Source organism: Octopus sinensis, linkage group LG1 (genome assembly GCF_006345805.1).
Source record: "Octopus sinensis linkage group LG1, ASM634580v1, whole genome shotgun sequence".
Taxonomy (NCBI): Eukaryota; Metazoa; Mollusca; class Cephalopoda; order Octopoda; family Octopodidae; genus Octopus; species Octopus sinensis.
Window position 1 is genome coordinate 51,693,142 of NC_042997.1, and position 21,816 is coordinate 51,714,957.

The window sequence follows — 21,816 nt, forward strand, 5'->3', positions numbered from 1 at the left end:
CATGACTTCAATCACTTCACAAATGACTGTTAAACAAATTATTTAAATATGGAAATAATAGAAAATAAACAAATATAAGAAATTATTTTATTTAAACTGAAATCCAGACATTTGTAGCTTTTTTTTTTTTTAATATATATACTCGTATATGTTGTAAAATGTTTATATAATGACACAGTTTAACTTGATGATTTTAACTGGCCTTGACCTTTAGATACATCACTTATACAGACCCATTCACCTTCCAATGTCTCTTTCCAAAGTGTCACCTGCAAAAATAAATATTAGTTATTAATAAAATTATCAAGCATTGGTAGATTCAAACATTCACTATAACTTTTCAATAATTTAGCTTTATTTGATCATTTTTTTTTTCTCTCTTAGAGCGTGCCTTAACAGAACTTTAGTGTTCAGAAGTATAAATTTGAGGTCAATATACTGGCAATCATTATAGCATATACAACTCTAAATATCATATTTCAGAAATAGAGCTGATTTAACTAACTGCTGTAGTAGTATATGACCGACTTATTTTATAAATTCCAGTAAAATGTTAATTGAAGTCACGCCAGTAAAATAATAATTAATGCAGGCTGATTATGATAATAGTATAATAGTTACTTTACTATCACTAAAATCACCTGGCACTAGAAGAAGATGGAACTCCAGAAATAATGTAAAAGAAGTGCCATGTTGCATAGCAGTGAGATACAGCAATCCCTCACCATATCACAGACTCAGTACATCGCCTATTTTGCTGGCTAATATATGTAAATTTATATCGGGACTTCTCAGTATATCGCAAGTTTCTGTGACCAATATCATTTATATGTTTTTAGATTTTGGAATGTAACACTCACAATAGTCAAGGGATTTCTGTATTAGATAAGAGTGTGGATTCTGTGTGGTAGTGGAACATGATTGTTGTTCACTACTTTCTTCAAATGTTCTTTCAATGAGTTGAATATGAGACACTCGATATTTGTTATCAACTTGTATGACAGAGTGCAAGTGAGCTGTGGCAGAAGTGAGGCACAAAAGCATCAGCCAGTGGACTGAGGTTGTCATTCAGATCCTTCCCTTTAATATAATACTAAAGAGTAAACTTTTTTCATCTATCTGAGGTGACTGATTACCAAGGCACCCCACTACTCAGTGAAAAGTACTTGAGGTAGAGTAAGAAGTGGTGTAGGGCCTTATAGGTGAGAAAAGTGATAGTGTGTCCCATCTGTAACAGCATACAAAGCTTCTTTCAGGTTCTGTCTACCAATTCCACTCACTTCAGTTAACTTGGAGATATAAGAGATGACACTTGCCCAAGGGGAATGAACGCAAAATCACCTAGTTGAGAAGTGAACACAGTCATGCTTGCACTTATATAAGAATTTGATTATTTAGGCTATTACATAAAAAAATTTCTAATAAAGAGTTTTCAGTTGATTGATCAATGGAACTACCAAGGCAATTGAATTAATCATATAGTGGAATCAAAACCTGGAGATTGAGAAGCAAACTTCATTACTAAACCACTGAACCATACTGTCAATACTTCAGAATAATTTTAAGACATCGTTACTTTATAATATGTAATCATTAGCTAACCTACAAAGTGCAATAACGAAATAGAACATCAACACTTACCTTGTTATCTCCACCTGATACAGCAAGAATATTGCCTGTCACAGACCAACTTACATGCCAAACAACGTCATTGAATTGATATAGTATTTTGGGTGTCCATACGTTGGCAGTACCATCATTGGTCCATATTACCACAGAGCCATCCTGAGAAACAAAGCAAAAAAGAAAAAAGAACTTTAAAAAAATATTAAAGCAATGCAAAATTGAAGTATAACTACCATTGTTCATCATTATCATTGTTTTAACATCTACTTCCCCTTGCTTACATCAATCAGATGAGATGGAGGTTAGATTTTCTACAGCTGGATGCTCTTCCTGTTTCTAATCCTCATTTATTTCCAAGTAACATAATATTTTCCTCTAGTCTTGACATGTTTACATGGAAGATTGCATACAAACACTATGATGATGTTTGCAATTAGCATGCGATGTCAAAACAAACACACACACACACACACATATATATATGGAGGCGGAATGGCCCAGTGGTTAGGGCAGCAGACTCACGGTAGTAGGATCGCGGTTTCGATTCCCAGACCGGGCATTGTGAGTGTTTATTGAGCGAAAACACCTAAAGCTCCACGAAGCTCCAGCAGGGATGGTGGTAATCCCTGCTGTACTCTTTCACCACAACTTTCTCTCACTCTTACTTCCTGTTTCTGTTGTACCTGTATTTCAAAGGGCCGGCCTTGTCACTCTCTGTGTCACGCTGTATATCCCCAAGAACTGCGTTAAGGGTACACGTGTCTGTGGAGTGCTCAGCCACTTACACGTTAATTTCACGAGCAGGCTGTTCCGTTGATCGGATCAACCGGAACCCTCATCGTCGTAACCGACGGAGTGCTTCCATCCCATATATATATATATAGAGAGAGAGAGAGTACAGAAATAGAGTACAGGACAAATAACACAAGGAAAATTCCCCTTCTTCAGTCGCCATGGTTTCATCTACTCTGCGTTTTGAAGGTGAAGGTGATACGCATCTTCGATAGAAACTTTCCTTCCCGCAAAAAGCAAATTAAATAAAATATGCACACGGTGGGTTTCTTTTCAGTTTCTGTCTATCAAATACACTCATAAAACTTTGATCAGTCTAAAATTATATAATAAAAGACACTTGTTCAAAGTGCCATGCCATAGGATTACTCAAAAGAATATGGTTGGAAAGCAAATTCTTTAACCACTCAGCCTATAACTATATTTCAAAGAATTAGAAAATTATTATTAATATTTAAAATTTATTCCTTTGTTATGCTATTTTTAAATAAAAATATGCTAATTTTTTCAGTTATCCTAATAGACTAAATGAAACTAATTTAAAAGATAAACTTAAAATACTATTTTAAGAAACATAAGTGATACTTTTGAGATAACAGGAAATTATTTGACAATATCAACAGCATTTATAAGCTGCATTTTTCTCAATAAAAATCTTGAATTAAGTGAATCTCTTTCATGTTAACAGTGACATAAATAGGACCATTATAGTATTCTACATAGGCCTAGCACTCATTCCAAGATAAAAAGAAAAAGTGACTGCATAGCTCTAAAGGTTTCATAAGGCTAAAGATTTATGTACCAGTTTATGGGTAAAAAACACTTTCTCTGAAAGCTTAGATGGCAGTCTATAAATAGGATTTAGTATTTATCTCTAACAGATAGGTAAATTTAAAAACATAGGATAAAGTGCCCTGTTCAAAAGCAAATATCTGAATAAATTTGAAATCAAGACTTAGGAGACACGGATATGTCAATTTTGCCATTTCAGCTCTCCTTTCTATAATAAAATTATTTTAAAAAATTGGTAAGAATGGAATTAAATTTTAAAAAATCAATATAGAGAAAATATACCTGTGAACAGCTGGCAATAATGCTTTTGGGGAGACCAATTGAAGGAGCCCAAGCAACATCTCTTACCCAATCATTATGACTTTCTAGTTTCTGTTCAGAAACCCATTGTCCATCTTCAGATTCCCTAAACAATGAAGAATAATATATAATTCATTCAAGAAAAAAAACAAATGTGATGCAAGACTTTTAAATGAATGAACAAGAATTGAAAATTTGATCACTGCTAATAAAACAAACACTAATTTTGTATTTCATTTCTATTTATATGAAAGATATTATTATTATAATTCAGTGTCCACTTTTCCATTTGTGTAATGGGTCAGACAGATGGAATTTGTTGAAGCAGATTCTTGTCACTAAACCTTATCTGTTTCCAGATAAAGTAATATTTCACCATGGTCAGACATATTTTCCACAGACTGGGAACTACCATCACCTGTATGACAGATGCATATTTACAACCATCATGTGATGTCAGGACAACAAGCACACACACATATATCTATATATATAAATATGTAATGGTGTCTGTGTGTGTTTGGGGTTACTCTAGCTCCTTCCACACTGTTCAACCGATTTTAATGATTTTTAGCATAGAGGTAGATCACATGACCTTAAGATCAAACAAGGCCGGAATTTTTTAAAAACTCGATAATGCTCAGTTGGCATTGATTTTCGTGAGCTCAATTGGGTGTTTGAATGGAAATGCCCATAATGATGTTATTTTTCTTCGAGCTCTTGCATTTTTTGTTCGATTTTAATGAAAATCAATGAGTGAGGCTCATGGCAGTGAGTTGATGTCAGTATATGGCGTTGACAAAAAATCGATAATTGCACCTGAGAAGTGGTTTTATAAAATCAATATGCATTTTGTGTGCAAATACGCATAGGCATTTTATTTTTGGCCGTAACTTTTATATTTTTTATCCAATTTTAATGAAATTTGAGAGGTAGGTAAATTTTGTAGTGGGGGAGATGGTAAAGGTGCTTATTTAATTCAAAAGGACACAAATGCATAAAAGCATTTCCTTAGTGACATTCTTATCAATTTTCTAGAAATATTACACGTGATTAAAATTCATGTCCATTAGTTGATGCCAGCATGAAGAGTTGACAAAAAAAAATGATACTTGTGTGTGAGCAGGGAATTTTAAGAAATGAATAGGCTTTTTGTATGCAATTACCTATAGAATTAATATGTTAGGACGTAACTTTTACAGAGTTCATCTGATTTGATGAAATTTGACATTTATGTAAACATTATGGTGGGAGTCATGTCAAAATTCACTCACAATAAAATAATGAACTGATTTTGAAGAAAATTGACCCATGAGTAAAATTAAGCACTTCAACATATAAAACATTGATTATTCATATAATGAATAGGGATTTAAAAATGAATGGGATATTTTCATGTAAATGGTCACATGGATTCTATTTTATGACATAACCATAACACTTTTTTTCGGATTTTGCTGAGATTGGACATGCTGACCATTTTTGTACAGAGGGTGGCATTAACAGCAGAGAAATAAACAAACATCACACCCAATGGGTCGCAGTATACCCAAAAGTTTGACTGCGATTTCAGATATTCCAGTGTGTAGGAACGTGTTGAAAGCGTTAACCGGGTAAAATCCCTGCTGAACCAGACATAACAGCTTAATGGGTAAAAGTGAGCATGAATAATGTAGACAATTTCGATCAAGGTAAGAGGTGGGCTTAACTTCAACATGGATAACATGAGCAACACCGGGTCTAACAGCTAGTATATATACACATAAATATAGCCATATATTTTTTTTTATTTTTTATTTTATTTTTATCTAGTTTCAGCTCACAAGCTGTGGCCATGCTGGGGCACCGCCATTTGGTGTTGCTACATGATTTTACTTCACGAATGCTTTTTAGCAATTGCCATTTGGTTCATGAGAGAGTGCATGTGTATATATATACACACATATATATAATTACATATATATGTGTGTGTACATATATATACATATGGACATGTATATATACGTATATATCATCATCATCGTTTAACATCTGTTTTCCATGCTAGCATGGGTTGGATGGTTCGACCGGGGTCTGGGAAGCCAAGAGGCTGCACCAGGCTCCAGTCTGATCTGGCAGAGTCTCTACAGCTGGATGCCTTTCCTAACGGCAACTACTACGTGAGTGTAGTGGGTGCTTTTTATGTGCCATGGGAGGCTGGCAGCGGCCACAATCGGTTGGTGCTTTTTACGTGCCACCAGCACGGAAGCCAGTCAAGGCAGCACTGGCATCGGCCACGTTCAGATGGTACATTTTACATGCCACCGGCACAGGTATCACAACTACAACTTCCATTTGATGTTGATGTACTTGACTGAATAGGTCTCCTCAAGCACAGCAGGTCGCCCTACGATCCAAGGTAAGCACAGCAGGCCATCCTGCAATCCAAGGTACTTTGGATGGGCTGGGGCTGCTATGGGAAGCTGGTGCAGGAAATAGCCATGAACTCATGGTATTTGTCAGGTCTTCGCAGTCACAACATATATCCAGAGATCTCGGTCTTTCGTCATTGCCTCTGTGAGGCCCAACATCCGAATGTCATGCTTCACCACCTCATCCCATGTCTTCCTGAGTCTCCCTCTTCCACAGGTTCTTTCCACTGTTAGGGAGTGACACTTTTTCACACATCTATCCTCATCCATCCATTGTACATGACCATACCAGCGCAAACATCTCTCTTGCATGCCACATCTGATGCTTCTTATGTCCAGCATTTCTCTCAGGGCGCTTACACTCTGACGTGCGTGCACACTGACATTACACATCCAGCGGATCATGCTAGCTTCATTTCTTTCAAACCTACGCATGTCCTCTGCAGTCACAGCCCATGTTTCACTACTGTGAAGCATGGCAGTTTGCACACATGCATTGTACAATCTACCTTTCACTCTGAGCGAGAGATCCTTTGTCACCAGTCGGGGTAGAAGCTTTCTAAACTTTTCCCAGTCTATTTCGTATTCTAGTGGTGACACTCTCTGAGCATCCACACCCACTACTAACTTGGTCACCCAGGTAGCGAAAACTATCAACTACTTCTAGTTTTTTCCCCTGGAGAGTGATGGAATCTGCTTTCTGAGTATCTGTGGTGTCTATTGCCCCTGTGCATCTGCTGCACACAAAAGCTATCTTCTCAGTTAATTTTCTTTTGATGTTGCTGCACCTCTTATGCGTCCATAGCTTACACTGGGTACATCTTATGGAGTTTCTACCCACACCTTTTCTACAGATCGAGCAGGACCACCTACCTGGGGATGTGTGTGATGAGTTCACCTTCCTACTTACTATAACTTTGGTCTTTGCTACATTGATTCTAAGGCCTTTTGATTCTAAACCTAGCTTCCACACCCGAAATTTCTTTTCTAGTTCCGGTAGTGATTCTGCTATGAGGGCCAGGTCATCAGCGTAGAGGAGCTCCCAGGGGCAACCCATCTTGAATTCCTCTGTTATTGTCTGGTGGACCATGATGAATAAAAGGAGACTGAGGGCTGCACCTTGGTGGACCCCTACTTTTACCCGGAATTCTTCACTATACTCGTTGCCAATCCTAACCTTACTAACGGCCTCTCTGTATAGGGCCTGTACAGCCCTTATTAACCATCCGTCAATCTCCAGTTTCCACATTGCCCACCAGATAAGGGATCAGGGAGCCCTGTCAAAGGCTTTCTCCAAGTCCACGAAAGCTAAGTAGGAGGGGTTTATTTTTAACTAGGTATTTCTCCTGCAGTGGTCAAACCAGGAATATGGCATCAGTGGTGCTTCTACCTGGCACAAAACCGAACTGCTTCTCATCTAAGCAGACTCTCTTCCTCATGAGATGGGCTATGACCCTCTCTGTGACCTTCATCACCTGATCCAGTAGTTTGATACCCCTGTACTTATTTCTATCAAGAGCATCACCTTTATCCTTGTAGCAGTTGACTATGGTGCTGCTACGCCAGTCATTGGGTATGATTCCATTATGAACTGCCTGGTTTACAAAGCGGGTGACTAGGCCATAGCCAACACCATCAGATGTTTTAAGCATCTCAGCAGTGATTCCTGATGGGCTGGGGCTTTTCCTGGTTTCATACCCTTAATTGCTTTATCTACTAATGACTTGTCTATTGGGATAGCTGGTCCCTCTACTGGGTCAACATTTGGCAGGCTCTCCTCCTTCCATTCATTCTCCACATTCAGCAGTCTTTCATAATGGCTTCTCCAAGCCTTTCTTTCTTTTCAGAAACATTAAAAGCAAGTGCACCATCATCCATGCAGATGCATTTCTCTCCTGCTACATCACAATTTTCTCTCACACAGTCTATGCACACACGCACACACATACATACATATACATATACATATATATACACACATATATATACATAGATACACACACATATCTACTACATATGTGGAAAATCAGTGTGTGTTTGTTTGTGGCGTTGTTAGCCAACTCCTCCTACATCATTTTATTGATTTTGATGAATCTTGACACGTGAGTAGAACTCATGTCTGGAAACCTCATGACATACTCAGATTGTTGAAAACATCGATAACACGGCCCATATGAATCACGACTATAAGATACCCGAATTTGGTTAAACTGCACCACAAAATGTGGGAGTAGTTAGGAATCTAAATCGAAGGGGACAGACACTCACACAACTAGAGTTTTATATATACAGATATAAGAAACTGAAATTTTCTCAGACTTACTTCCAGATTTTAACAAGATTATCGCAACCACCAGAAACAAATCGTTTGCAGGCCTGCTGCCGACCAGTCTGTTCTACCAGAGAACTTGGAGCAATAGCATTAGCCCAGGAGACAGCATTACAACCGCTCTGGAAAATATGTAATAAGCAAATTGAAATGTAAAATGAAAAATATTTAAATATTCAAGAGAGAGAAAATTATAAAAAAAAAAAAAAATTATACACAAATTTAAAAGTAATTATTCTGAATCTGCTAATGTAACTGAACATAAAACTGGTAGAAGTAATGAAGGCTGGGATGCAGGATGTATATATTAAACTAAGACAGAGACATATTATCCAATGTGTTTCTGCCTCGTCTACAACTGCTAACTCTCCTCCTCACTGATACTCCTACATCTCTCTATCTATCATTTTCCTGTCATTCTCACAATCTCTCTGCACACTTTTATCTAGTCACTATACTACGCTGCCAGTGTGTCTAAAGATAGCAGTGGATTTTTCCTATTCACTGTACCTATTTCTTTACTACCCACAAGGGGCTAAACATAGAGAGGACAAACAAGGACAGACAAACGGGTTAAGTCGATTATATCGACTCCAGTACGTAACTGGTACTTATTTAATCGACCCTGAAAAGATGAAAGGCAAAGTCGACCTCGGCGGAATTTTAACTCAGAATGTAACGGCAGACGAACTACGGCTACGCATTTCGCCCGGCGTGCTAACGTTTCTGCCAGCTCACCGCCTTCTATTCACTGTACCATGCCACCTATATACCAAGAAATGGCGTTGGACCAACCCATATTAAATCCACTCTTTCACTATCCCTTTTACTCCACATCTACTTGCACATCAAGAGGCCTCTGTGTGGGAGGTTGCATTGGATGTGTTTTTACTCCATAACCCTACCGTCACTCTTTCTCTATGACTAGCTGTCATTCCTTCTTCCCCGAATCACTTGTAATTGGTATCCCTTGTTTTCATCCAGCACTATCTCTCTCCTACCACCCTCTCACCCCAATCACTTTGCTTCTATCATCATACTCAACCTTGCTCACCCACTTACCTTCACATTAGTCTCATTGCTGAGAGTTAACAAGCACATCATGCAGAAGTAAGAACTCTTTAAACTTTTGGGTTACCAAGAAACCCCACTAGCTTCAAGAGGATGACGTGTTGGGTTAGTGACATAATGAGTGGGCAAAGGAGGGTGAAGATCTATATGAAGCTAATTCACTTTCATTTTGTTTGGCATTAGAACTGTTATGATTTTGTTCAGTTTACTGATTTGGAAATTTGACAATGTTGAAAATATTATCTGATGCAAACATTTGCTTGGAGTTAGAGTGTGCATATATTATTTAAGGTTGTTAGTGTGACCTGAAGTGTGGTGTGGTTGTAATAGTTAAAATACCCATCAATACACTAAACGCCCTTATTGCTACAAACCTGCAACTTGTTTACTGTACTTTTAAATGGGGTCCAAACTGTACCAACAAGTCATTCATATAAATCTATCTTTTTCAGTTCTCACAACATTTTAGAACATGAGAACTTTTCAGAACCATCTCTATGTTATCAAATGCAAAGTGAAATTGTTTATTAACTGTTTCAGAAACGTCTTGCAGCAGTTTCACCATAAATATAGCATCTGTGGAGTTACATCCAAATAAAATCCAAAACTCCACCCACCCTTCCTTTATCTGATACTAATTTCATGATTTGGTCCACCAAATTAACACCTTTATAATCTTCCACTCCTTTGTATGTCTCCTTTACCTTTATAACATTTGATCACCATAAATGCTAAGATAACAACTTCCTACACAACTTTATTAAGTGTCTGAAAAGACAGCAGGATATGATGACAGCAATAAACTTAACTACTTACAGAGTGAGCATTCATGATTTTCTTTGTGTCCCAATCTCCTTCACCTGCAAAATAAAATTTAAAATAATGTAAAAATAACAAAGCACTGAGGTGAGAACAGAAAATAGGAATAACATAAAATATAAACTTACCTGGACTTGAGATAATTGAGATGGAGCCATCTGAACTTGCACAAGCCAACATCAGACCAAATTCATGTGGAGCAAAGCAGACAGAATTGACTGAAATAGATTAAATTCTTATGCAAATTTTTTTGTCTAGTGATAAATTACCATGATGGTAAGATGTAATTTGAGGGAGATTTTACAGTTATTTCAATTAGATCAAGCAATCACATAGAAGCTCCTTCATTGACTTACTCTATAATTGTTGAATATTTAAGGTATAAGTTAAACACTGGAATTTGTTAGGAGCAAAACACTTTTAGCATATTTAAACTACCCTACATAACTGGAAAACAAGAATCTCCAGAGAGCCTTTATGTGGTTTCTTCACTTGCAAGATGTAGCAGCCAAATTTCTCTCAAATCATTCTTTCAAAAAGGGGAAAAAGTATGATACAAGAAAATACCCAAAGGTAAACAAGCATCTCTCACATTTCAATATCCATACATCACAGCAAGGCATATTGTAAAAACACCTAGATAGTTGTAGACATTTACATCTGAAAACCTGCCCAACACAACAATATGGGTAAAAAAAATCATACACAGTAAACGTTCTAATCAATAAATATACGCTTAATGACATTGTGAATTTTATTATTAAATGTGTTATTTACCTGAGGAATCATGATTTGAATATTCATAGAGTTTGGCCCAAGTGCCATTGGTTTCTTTCCATATTATGACTTTACGATCATAACTACAGGATGCTAGCAAACATCCAAACATAGGATGTGCCCATGCTAACTGCCAGACAGGTCCATCATGTCTAAAGAGAATTTTAAGAAAAGATTTCAGTTTTCAAATGCAAAAAGTTAAACCCATAGCTTTTAGAAAAGTGTTAATGAACTGAAGACAACTTCTAGGCATGGGATTATATATTTAATACCAATTTGATGACACCATATACAGCATATGGTCTGTCCTGATAGAGATGAGACCCACTTCAAGAGATGATATCTATGTTCTTAGCTTATCATCTCTCTTAAAAGCCATTCAAGAAGAGTTTTTGAAAGCCAAGCAAGAGTACCTGGCAAGAATGACCAACAGATTGCATCTCATCCAGTTCTCTTTTTGTTGAAGAACAGCTTCACTTTTCTCAAATTCCTCTTTTCACAGTTCAGTACATCATGCTATCTTCAATCACATCAAAAACAATACATGTGTATGCTATGTCCAAGATACATTTTATCATCATCATTTTATGTCGGCTTTGAATGCTGATATGGTTGGACAGGTTGTTTATATGGTGTCATCACTCATCAAGGAGTGTATCATCTTGTACATACAACAACAGAAAAAAATTAGCCACCTTATTTGTGCATGTCTTACAGCCTAGAGGGTGTGTTTTATCATGCTACTGGCACTAGAGAGGTCATCCCATAGAAGAGGACAAAGGTGCCCCTTCTACCTTATATCAGTACTTATTTGGAGTTACTCTCAACCTTGAGGGAGTCTGCAATGCAACTTGCAGATTCCACATGTCACTCATAAGTTCTTTTCTTAATGTATGTATGACACACACACTCACACACATTAGTGATACACATTCAAAATAATTAATTGCAGGGAACTATATATTGGTTTACTTTACAATTTTCAACTACTTCCAAATGCAATGTGGAATTATTTATCAATGTTTAAAGAAAAATTATAAATAGCATGTTAACATTTTATATCAAATACTTACGCTTTCAAATCAGCCTGAAGTGTCTGGCTGCCATTTCTGACATCAAATATTTTCACAGATTTATCAGAAGAACATGTTGCTAGCTTATTGCCATAATAATCCATTTGAGCATCATGCTAAACAGAAAAATAATAAATGAGACAAATAAACATATTTTTGTGTGTTGGTATGGGTTAGACAAGTCACAACAATACACATAGTCTTGCACACACAACAGAAAACTGGCCAATTTTGGTGTTATGTATGTTTTACAGTGTGAAAAGGATGTGTTTTATCATGTCACCAGCATTAGAGAAGTTATCTCATGTGAGGATGCCAGTGCCGCCTAACTGGTCCTGTGCCGGTGGCATGTAAAAAGCACCATTTTAGTGTGGTCGATGCCAGTATCACCTGACTGGCCCTTGTGCTGGTGGCACATAAAAAACACCCACTACACTCTCAGAGTGGTTGGCATTAGGAAGGGCATCCAGCTGTAGAAACATTGCCAGATCAGATTGGAGTCTGGTGCAGCCTTCTGGCTTGCCAGCCCTCAGTTAAACCGTCCAACCCATGTTAGCATGGAAAGCGGATGTTAAACGGCGGAGGAGGAGGATGATAAAAACTCTTTTGCCAACTGTCGTTTCTTATTTACAGTTACCACTCTCCAAGAAGACTAGCTTATGGTGTGATTTGTGAAGCTTGATGTCAAAAATCATTCTGAAGTCAAGTTATTTCTATGACTTGATGCCCTCCCTATCACTAAACACTTTCCCATACAGAGTGACCAAGACACATTTTATTGTACCCCTGGCACTAAAGAAGTTCTTAGAAAGGAAGTTTGCAATGTAGTTTGCAGAGTCCACATCACATGCACTCATTCCTCTTTGGCATATATATATACCTATGTGTGTGCATGAATGGTGTTAGATTCATTGCTTGCTTCAGTGACGAACATTCGGCTGTTCCATAAACTGATTCCCTATTTTTGAAATTAGCACAAGCAGATGAGTATTCCACAGGCACATGTACTTTCATTCTGCACCACCATAGCACTATGGAAGAGGGCTTGGCTACAGAAATGCAAACACAATCAACAGACAGACAGAGAGAAAGAGAGGATGATGATGTTAATTTCTTTACTAGCCAATGAGGGCTGACTAAAACATTGGGCATGCTATAGGGTGATGATGTAGGATTACATTAAAAAAGGGTGTAAAAAAGTAAATAACAAAAAGAAATAAAAGTTCTAATAAAGAATAATTTCCCCAAAAGTGGGAAACCTCCAAACACTACTTGTGAACACCCCACAAAGCCAGGGTCATCCTGACCACTAAGGCAAGTGCTGTCTTAGTTGTCTTCCTCCAATGTTCAGAGCAAAGTCATTCACTTGGACCACAATCACCAAATAATAATCAATCCCAGAACTAGACTGCCATTACCTTACCTCTTATTTATCATTCTCATCGTCTTGGCAAAGCTGAGAGAAAACCCCTTTGCTGCCAGCAGAGATAACAGCTCCCTGAATTTTTTGCCAACCAGTTCTTACAGTGACTAATATGCTTTCAGAACACCCATCTCAATTTCTAATTCAAATCCTAGGTAACAGAAACTATCAACTACTCCTAGACAGCTACTAGGGCACTGGAGAGTCTAGATCTTAGAACTTATTGCCCCTATGCACCACTGCATATGATGTCTACCATATCTGTTATCCTTCCTGTGATTCCACTACATCTCTTATACTGGTTACAAGATATTGAATGCTTACACACTACTTTTCTTGATGGCGTCAAGGTCCTGTCTTTTCTCTTTGGAATTCCTTTCCCTATTCTACTACTGCTTCAATTATAAGAACTAGCTCATATGCATGGGCAACAGGCAGTAAACTCTTGCTATGGCTTAGAGGACTATAAATGAACAGAAAGAAACTGGAAACTGATCCTTGATGTACTCCTACCTTCACTATACTCATTACTAACTCTCTACACCTCTGCAAATGGCTTGTACAGCTCTCAAAAGCCATTTGTCTCTCTGTCAAAGACTTTCACAAGGTCAACAAATACCATATATATATTGTGTGTGTGAATGTCCATGAATACATGGGATATTGAAATTACAAGACTTTGCTTATCATAGCCAGTGGTATGTTCATATTCCTTGATGATATTATGACCAAAAGTTGGTGAGATGGCAGAATTGTTAGCATGCCAGGCAAAATGCTTAGTGACATTTCACCCATCTTTATGTTCTGATGTTTAAATACCACTACAGTTGACTTTGCCTTTCATCTTTTCAGGGTTCATAAAATGAGTACCAGTTGAGTACTGGGATCAATGCAATCAACTAGCCCTTTCCCCAACAATTTCAGGCCTTGTACCTTTAGTAGAAAAGATATTATGACTTGTTACTTGGTTTTTTTTTCAAAGATTTGTGGAATAAAAAAACTGTTATTTGAAAAGTTAAGGTCAAGAACTGATGACAAAAAAAAAGCATCCGAATGTAAAAGCCTACTTCAAATAAGTCCCCATCCACCCCCTGCCAGCATAGAAAAATAAACATGAAATCAACAAATGAATAATGGTCTTCAGTTCAGTTTAAGAAGTGAAATGAAGTTGCCTGCTTCCTCAGTTGACTTGCCCACAACATAAAGCTCTTAATCAAATGTCATAGAATCATCACACTGAATCCTAAAATTATCTTTAAAAAAAATTCCATTTGAAAAAAAAAAAAAACGTTCCATTTGAACTACTATAAGCCAATAAAAGATTGCACAAAATACCAAAAGGAAATATCCAATCAGCTTTAGAAGCTGGGTATATTATCAGCCAAAATGATTGCTTTTCTAATGCTTCATAGATCACCAAGAAATGTCAGACAGTTCACAACAGATTAACTGCAGCCTATGTGCATTCTAATAACTTTCTGCATACATTATGTAGAAACTGCATAACATGAAGCTGTAACATTTCATTGCAGTATCAAATGAGATTTTCAGTCAGTTCAACAACAATGGTTTCAAATTTTGGTATAAGGCCAGCAATTCCAGGAGAGTTGATTATATTGACCCCAGTGCTCAATTAGTATTTATTTTATTGGCTCAAAATATCTGGCAGTGTCGGCTATAGTCTAGTCACCTGGAGTCATACCCAATGACTGGTGTAGTAGCACTATGGTCAACTGCTACAAAGGTAAAGGTGACAATTTAGATACAAATAATTACAGAGATATCAAGTTGTTGGATCAGGTAATGAAGGTCATAGCAAAACTAATTAAGGAGAGAGTCAGTTTAGATGAGATGCAGTTTGGGTTCGTGCCTGGGAAAAGCACCACTGATGCTATAATTCTGGTAAGACAGCTGCAGGAGAAATACCTAGCCAAAGATAAACCTCTGTACCTGGCTTTCGTTGACATGGAGAAAGCCTTTGACAGGGTTCCCCAATCCCTTATCTGGTGGTCAATGAGGAAACTAGGGATAAATGAATGGTTAGTGAGAGCTGTGCAAGCCATGTACAGTGACACTGTCAGTAAGGTGAGGGTTGGCAACAAGTACAGTGAAGAATTCCGGGTAGAGGTAAAGGTCCACCAAGGTTCAGACCTCAGCCCCCTCCTATTTATCATAGTCCTCCAGTCAATAACAGAGGAATTCAAGACAGGATGCCCCTGGGAGCTCCTCTATGCTGACAACATTGCTCTAATTGCTGAGTCACTATCAGAACTAGAGGAGAAGTTTCAAGAGTGGAAACAAGGATTAGAATCAAAGGGCCTTAGAGTCAACCTAGCTAAAGCCAAAGTCCTAATAAATAGGAAAGCAGGCAAACCACAAATCCCTTCAGGTAGATGGCTCTCCTCGATCTGTAGAAAAGGCGTAGGTAGAAACTTTATAAGATGTACCCAGTATAAGCTATGGAAACATAAGAGGTGCAGCAATATCAAAGGACGGCCAACTGGGAAAATAGTTTTTGTGTGTGGCAGACGCTCAGGAGCAATAAACACTGAAAATGTGCAGAGAACAACTTCTGCCACATTCCAGGGAGAAAAACTAGAAGTAGTTGATAGCTTCCATTGCCTAGGTGACCAAGTCAGTAGTGGGGGAGGTTGCGCTGAAAGTGTAGCTGCTAGACTAAGAATAACCTGGGCAAAGTTCAGAGAGCTCTTAACTCTGCTGGTGACAAAGAGCCTCTCGCTCAGAGTAAAAGGTAGACTGTATGACGCATGTGTATGAACAGCCATGCTACATGGCAGTGAAACATGGGCTGTGACTGCTAAGGACATGCGTAAGCTCACAAGGAATGAAGCCAGTATGCTCCGATGGATGTGTAATGTCAGTGTGCATACTCGACAGAGTGTAAGCACCTTAAGAGAAAAGCTGAACCTAAGAAGCATCAGATGTGGTGTGCAAGATAGATGACTGCGCTGGTATGGTCATGTGGCGAGAATGGATGAGGATAGCAATGTGAAAAAGTGCCACACCCTAGCAGTTGAGGGAACCTGTGGAAGAGGTAGACCTGGGATGAGATGGTGAAGCACGACCTTCGAACATTAGGCCTCACCGAGGGGATGACTACTGACCGAGACCTTTGGAAATATGCTGTGCTTGAGAAGACCTGACAAGCCAAGTGAGACCATAATCTCGTGGCCTATGCCAGGGGTGTAACCAGCCCACTTATGCGTACCTTTCCTTCATTGGGCACTAAACTCTGCTTGCGAAGACCTGTTGAGGCAAATGAAATCGAAATCAAATTCGATGACTAGCATCCACGTTAGTGGAGCGCTAAGAGCACCATCTGAGTGTGATCGTTGCCAGAGCGGCCAACTGGCTTCCGTGCCGGTGGCACATAAAAAGCACCATTCAAGCGTGATTGTTACTAGTGTCACCTTACTGGCACGTGAAAAAACATTCGAGCAAGGTCATTGCCAGTGCTGCTGGACTGGCTCCTGTGCAGGTGGCACGTAAAAAACACCATTTGAGCGTGGCTGTTGCCAGTACCGCCTGACTGGCCCTCGTGCTGGTGGCACATAGAAGCACCCACTACACTCTCAGAGTGGTTGGCGTTAGGAAGGGCATCCAGATGTTGAAACTCTGTCAGGTCAGACTGGAGCCTGGTGCAGCCATCTGGCTTGCCAGTCCTCAGTCAAATTGTCCAACCCATGCTAGCATGGAAAGCGGACGTTAAACGATGATGATGATGATTTATTGACCCAAAAAAAGATGAAAGGCAAAGTCAACCTTGGTAGAATTTGAACCCAGGACATAAACAGCCAGAAGAAATTCCACAAAGTATTTTGTCCAAGGTGCTAATGACTCACCCATCTTGCCACCTTTATAATACTAAACCTTCTAGACTTTGGAATTCAAAAAGTTACTATCCCTGCTAAGCAGTGAAAGGTAATCATTTGGCACGATCTTCACACTGAGACTAATCACAAAACAAAAACAATCAAACTCATATTCAATGTATAACAGATCCATTTGTATTTTTGATGATTTCCTCAATAGTTCCAGCATGAGCTACAATGAACTGGATATGCAGTAGATTAAACAAAATGATTTAATTGAGTATGTTGCAGACTGATTTGGCTGTAGGTTTATGACAAATATCTATCTACTCCTAAGGGAGCCTCTAAAGCGTTGACTGGTTAGATATAGCAGCCACACTACTTTCAAATAACACCTTACTCTCTTTATTAAAGGACAACTCAGACAATGTAGTCTTCAATATACAAAAATGATTGCGTGGTAAAGAATGGAATACCTTTGATCAAAGGTCTGCTCAATAGGGGATGACCTGAGACTAAATAACAATAAAATAATCAATGTAAATAGAGTGTACTTTAAAATTAAAGGAAATTATATAACTTTACTCACAATCATATCTTCATGAGCTGTATCAACTGAGTTGATTACAGATACCTGTAAAAGAAAAAAAAATACAAGATGAAAATGGCAAGTAATAATAATGATCTCTGTTAACCACAAAGGACACAGGACAAAACATTGTGTGTGTGTGTGTGTTGTGAGGGATTTGTGTGTAAACAGGTTTAATAAAAAAAAATAGTCATAATAAGATTTGAACAGTAAGTATTCCTCATTAGGGAGATGTTTGAGGACTACTCGTGGAAAAACCCCATAAAACCACAGTTGCTCTGACTTCAGGCAGGTGCTTTTTCTCAATTCTTTATCTCCGATTTACAGGTGTATGCTCAGGGCAGGCCCATTCACTCACATCATGCTCACCACTCTTACCCATCTTTCCACAAAACGGCTGGAAGGTAACACTTAACTCTCCTCCCTTATTTTCCTCTTCAAGTGAAACTTGAATTGACCAAATAGGAAAGGTTTGTTCAGCCCCTTCAATTGCAATGGCAACCAGGCATATAAAAACTGCTTGCCCTTTCTGGTTAAAAGAAGACAGCAGGGCAATCTTCACAATGGATTCAGTTGATAGATGGATCTGCCCTACACATGTCAACAGGTGTTCGACATAAACCCACATGTCAGCAATGCTTGGATACTGGACAAGAACATGCAGGATGGTTTCATTGCCATGCACAAATCTTCAACATGCTTGGCCAACAGCACTTCCATGCCTGTAGAATTTATTTCAAACTGGCAATGTCTTTGTAGCACTGCCAGATCAAGGATTTTTGGAAGTTATCCATCAATCCTAAGCTGAAAGTTTTCCAGAAGTGAGCAGCCAGTTGATTGTCTTTAATACCCAGGGTCTCCCCAACAATACCATCACTTTTACCTACCACTAATCCTCTACAGAATGCTAAACTGGATTTTCCACCTATTGCAGTGCTCAACTGGCTGAGGGTTGTGAGTACTTGAAGATATTCCACTTTCCAAGTGTTCTCTTTCAGTCTCTGCTTGACCCAGGACTCCATCAAGGAGACAAGTTGGGGAAAAGCATTTGACGACCACACTTATTCTCTGTCAAGCAAGTGCTAGAAATATTGTAGCTTCAACACATGTTTGCACATCATCAGCCATGGCACCCCAGTCCACCATGCAGTAGGTGTTGACAGCAGATGGATCACCTGACCTGTCCACAAGAAGCAAAAGAGAATACACTCTAGTGCAGTCAGACGAGGACTAGAACATGGCACAATAGTCAGGGAGTAGATGATGGATGCAATGTACACCACCTCTGTCTGACCTTTCAGGGATAGTTTCTGCTGTTACTGGTTAATTTTCACTCCCAATACCATTTTGTATTCCCCGAGAGTGGTGCCAATTATCGTGATTCGTTTGGTTTTTAACATCACTACACTACGTCGTCAGTATATGCTGAAACAGATCTCCCACATCCTTGTTCACATAGGATGCCCCTCAACATCTTCAGCTTGTGCAGTAGTAGCTTCAGGGTCAGTATGTACAACAGGGATTAGAAGAAACAACCTTGGTAGACCAAGGACATGATGTTGAATGATCCAAGAAATGACAACCTTGGTGGGCCAAGCGCATGATGTTGAATGATCCAAGAGGTGACCATTCACTCTGAGCACTGAATAGATGTCGATGTCCATTGCAGCAATCCATCCTCTGAATACAGGCCCAAAACTAACTGCCTTGAGGACCAGCACCAGGTACCGATAGTTGACTCTATCGAAACTTTTGGATTGATCTAAGTTGACCAGGACCTCACCCATGTCAGGTTCTTTAAATAATAATAATAATCCTTTCTATTACAGACACAAGGCCTGAAATTTGAGGGTGAGGGGCTAGTTGATTACATCAACCCAGTGTACAACCAGTACTTATTTCACTGACACCCCTCCCCGAAAGGATGAAATAATAATAATATGGCGTGTGCAACTTTCTCATTCAATAATAAATCTAATTAAAATAAACTTTAATTAAAAAAAAAAAAACGCTTTAACTATCAAAGGATTGGTATTAAGTAAAATGTATACTCAGACCTATTTTGAAACTCACTGGAGAATTAAATAGCTTGTGTAGAATAACTGTTTATATTATATTCCTCTTTGCGAAAAAATAACACATCCTCAATTCAAGAAGAGATTCTCAAAATCATTTACCAAGCTAATATTAAATATATTTCATGAGTTTTATTCAACTACTCAGAAATATGAATTTCATTATTTGTAATGCAGAAAACAATATTGAACATTCATCGGATTTGATTATTGATAATTATTTTTGACTATGAGCCCCGCTAATAAAATTCTTCAGAATGGGCCTGACAGACTACAGGTCTGTTCGATTAGAGTAAACAACTATATTTATATTTGGGAACATTCTAGTAGAACAATGATATTTATTTTATTTACCTCTTTAATTGTGAACAAAATACACATTAAAATCACTAAATGAAAATAGTTTAGTTTTAAAATAACGATAATATATAAAAAGATGAGTGTTCGCTACACCGGTTTGATAGATGTCAAATACTTAATGCCAATTATCAACCGCAATTTATTTTTGTTTCTGTGAAATGAAATAAAAAGAATAAGCAAATATAACAAGAAATTAACTTACCATATTGAATAACTGATATACACGACTAGAAATGAATTAGACTCCAGGAATAAAAATTATTCTGAGATGAGCTGAAATTTCCTCCAGCAATACGATGCGGACGTGGCATGCGAGCTCCACAAGGGAGGTTACTGCAGTAACACCGGCGTCATCGACTATTCCTAATTTTAAAAACCATTTTCACAAAATTTACTCTTCAGAATACAATTTTAATGTCACATATACATCATGCATTTGTATCTTAAAAGTTTTAAACTACTTCCCTGTCGCTATATATTTCTTTTATGAACATTTATTAATACCATGTCCTCTGCATTTAAATGTCAGAAAAATAGAAAGATATTAAACTTTTAGATTAACAATTCATAAGAATTTGCATTGCTTTTTGTCCACATCTAGTTTGAGTTGCAGGGACACCATCGTGTCTTTTGCATTTTCGATCTGACCACACCTGATTTCTTCCAGAAGAAAATCACACAGAAAAAGAAAGAGTTAGAGAAAGTGAAATCGACTCCAGTACATGATTGATGATACTTTATTTATCAGCCCCGAAAGAATGAAAGGCAAAGTTAAACTCGACAGGAGCATTGACTCTGACAATCGGCTGCCTTAATTGTGATAGTTAAAAACGTATAAATTAATTGAGTTTTATTGGCGAAGGTAAAGAATACGCACACCTTCCGTTTTTTTTTTTTTGCGTTTATTGTTAGGATTACGCCGAAAATGAGTGGTGTGAATATTCTTTACCTCCGCCAGTTTTATTAGCTTACATTGAAGGAATAATATAAAAAGAAACGAAGTCTTTTGAAAATGCCAGTATGAAATGGGTTTCATTGTCCGTATGATAAGGAGATATTTCAGCATCAGTTAGTCCTCTCCTGGAAAACGCACATCTTTAACATAGCTGAGACTTCATTAAAGACTGACTTGCTTTTTTCAGGACCAGAAAATACGGTAGCCTCTGACAAATACTAATCATCAACAAGGTTCAGGGTCGGTTTCTATCTTGCGGACGTCCTTCCTCTTTTCCCCTTTGTAGATGTTCGTTCCTGTCTTACAAGTGGGACGCCATCCAGTGCAACATTTTCTTGGATAAGCTGATGTGCCGACTTAACTCGCACCGTCAAGCATGTTTCCGCTCGGCCCCCATGCTCCACAGCGGTGCTTCGCTCAACGTAGTGCCATCACTCTCGACAGGGATTCAGCTGGATAGCGACTGTTTACTCATCGGTGTTTCCTTGCGGTTTGGCCTCTGGAACTGTGAGCCTCACAAATGTCGCTACGGATCCACTGTTGGTTCTTTCGGCCTCCACCCATTGTCATTATAGTGCTGGTCGCTTACCA

At 38.3% G+C, this 21,816-nt stretch overlaps 1 protein-coding gene across 1 annotated transcript; it reads right to left on the reverse strand.

Moving 5' to 3' along the window:
- Positions 1 to 110: 110 nt before the first annotated feature.
- LOC115213130 (protein SEC13 homolog) lies at positions 111 to 20,623 on the reverse strand. The gene is made up of 10 exons (XM_029782064.2): positions 20,473 to 20,623; positions 17,836 to 17,880; positions 11,991 to 12,106; positions 10,918 to 11,069; positions 10,269 to 10,358; positions 10,138 to 10,181; positions 8,245 to 8,372; positions 3,493 to 3,616; positions 1,642 to 1,785; positions 111 to 269 (listed from the first exon to the last, which is right to left on the reverse strand). The coding sequence occupies exons 1-10, from the start codon at positions 20,473 to 20,475 to the stop codon at positions 180 to 182; spliced, it is 936 nt and encodes a 311-aa protein (XP_029637924.1). The 5' UTR covers positions 20,476 to 20,623; the 3' UTR covers positions 111 to 179.
- Positions 20,624 to 21,816: the final 1,193 nt, after the last annotated feature.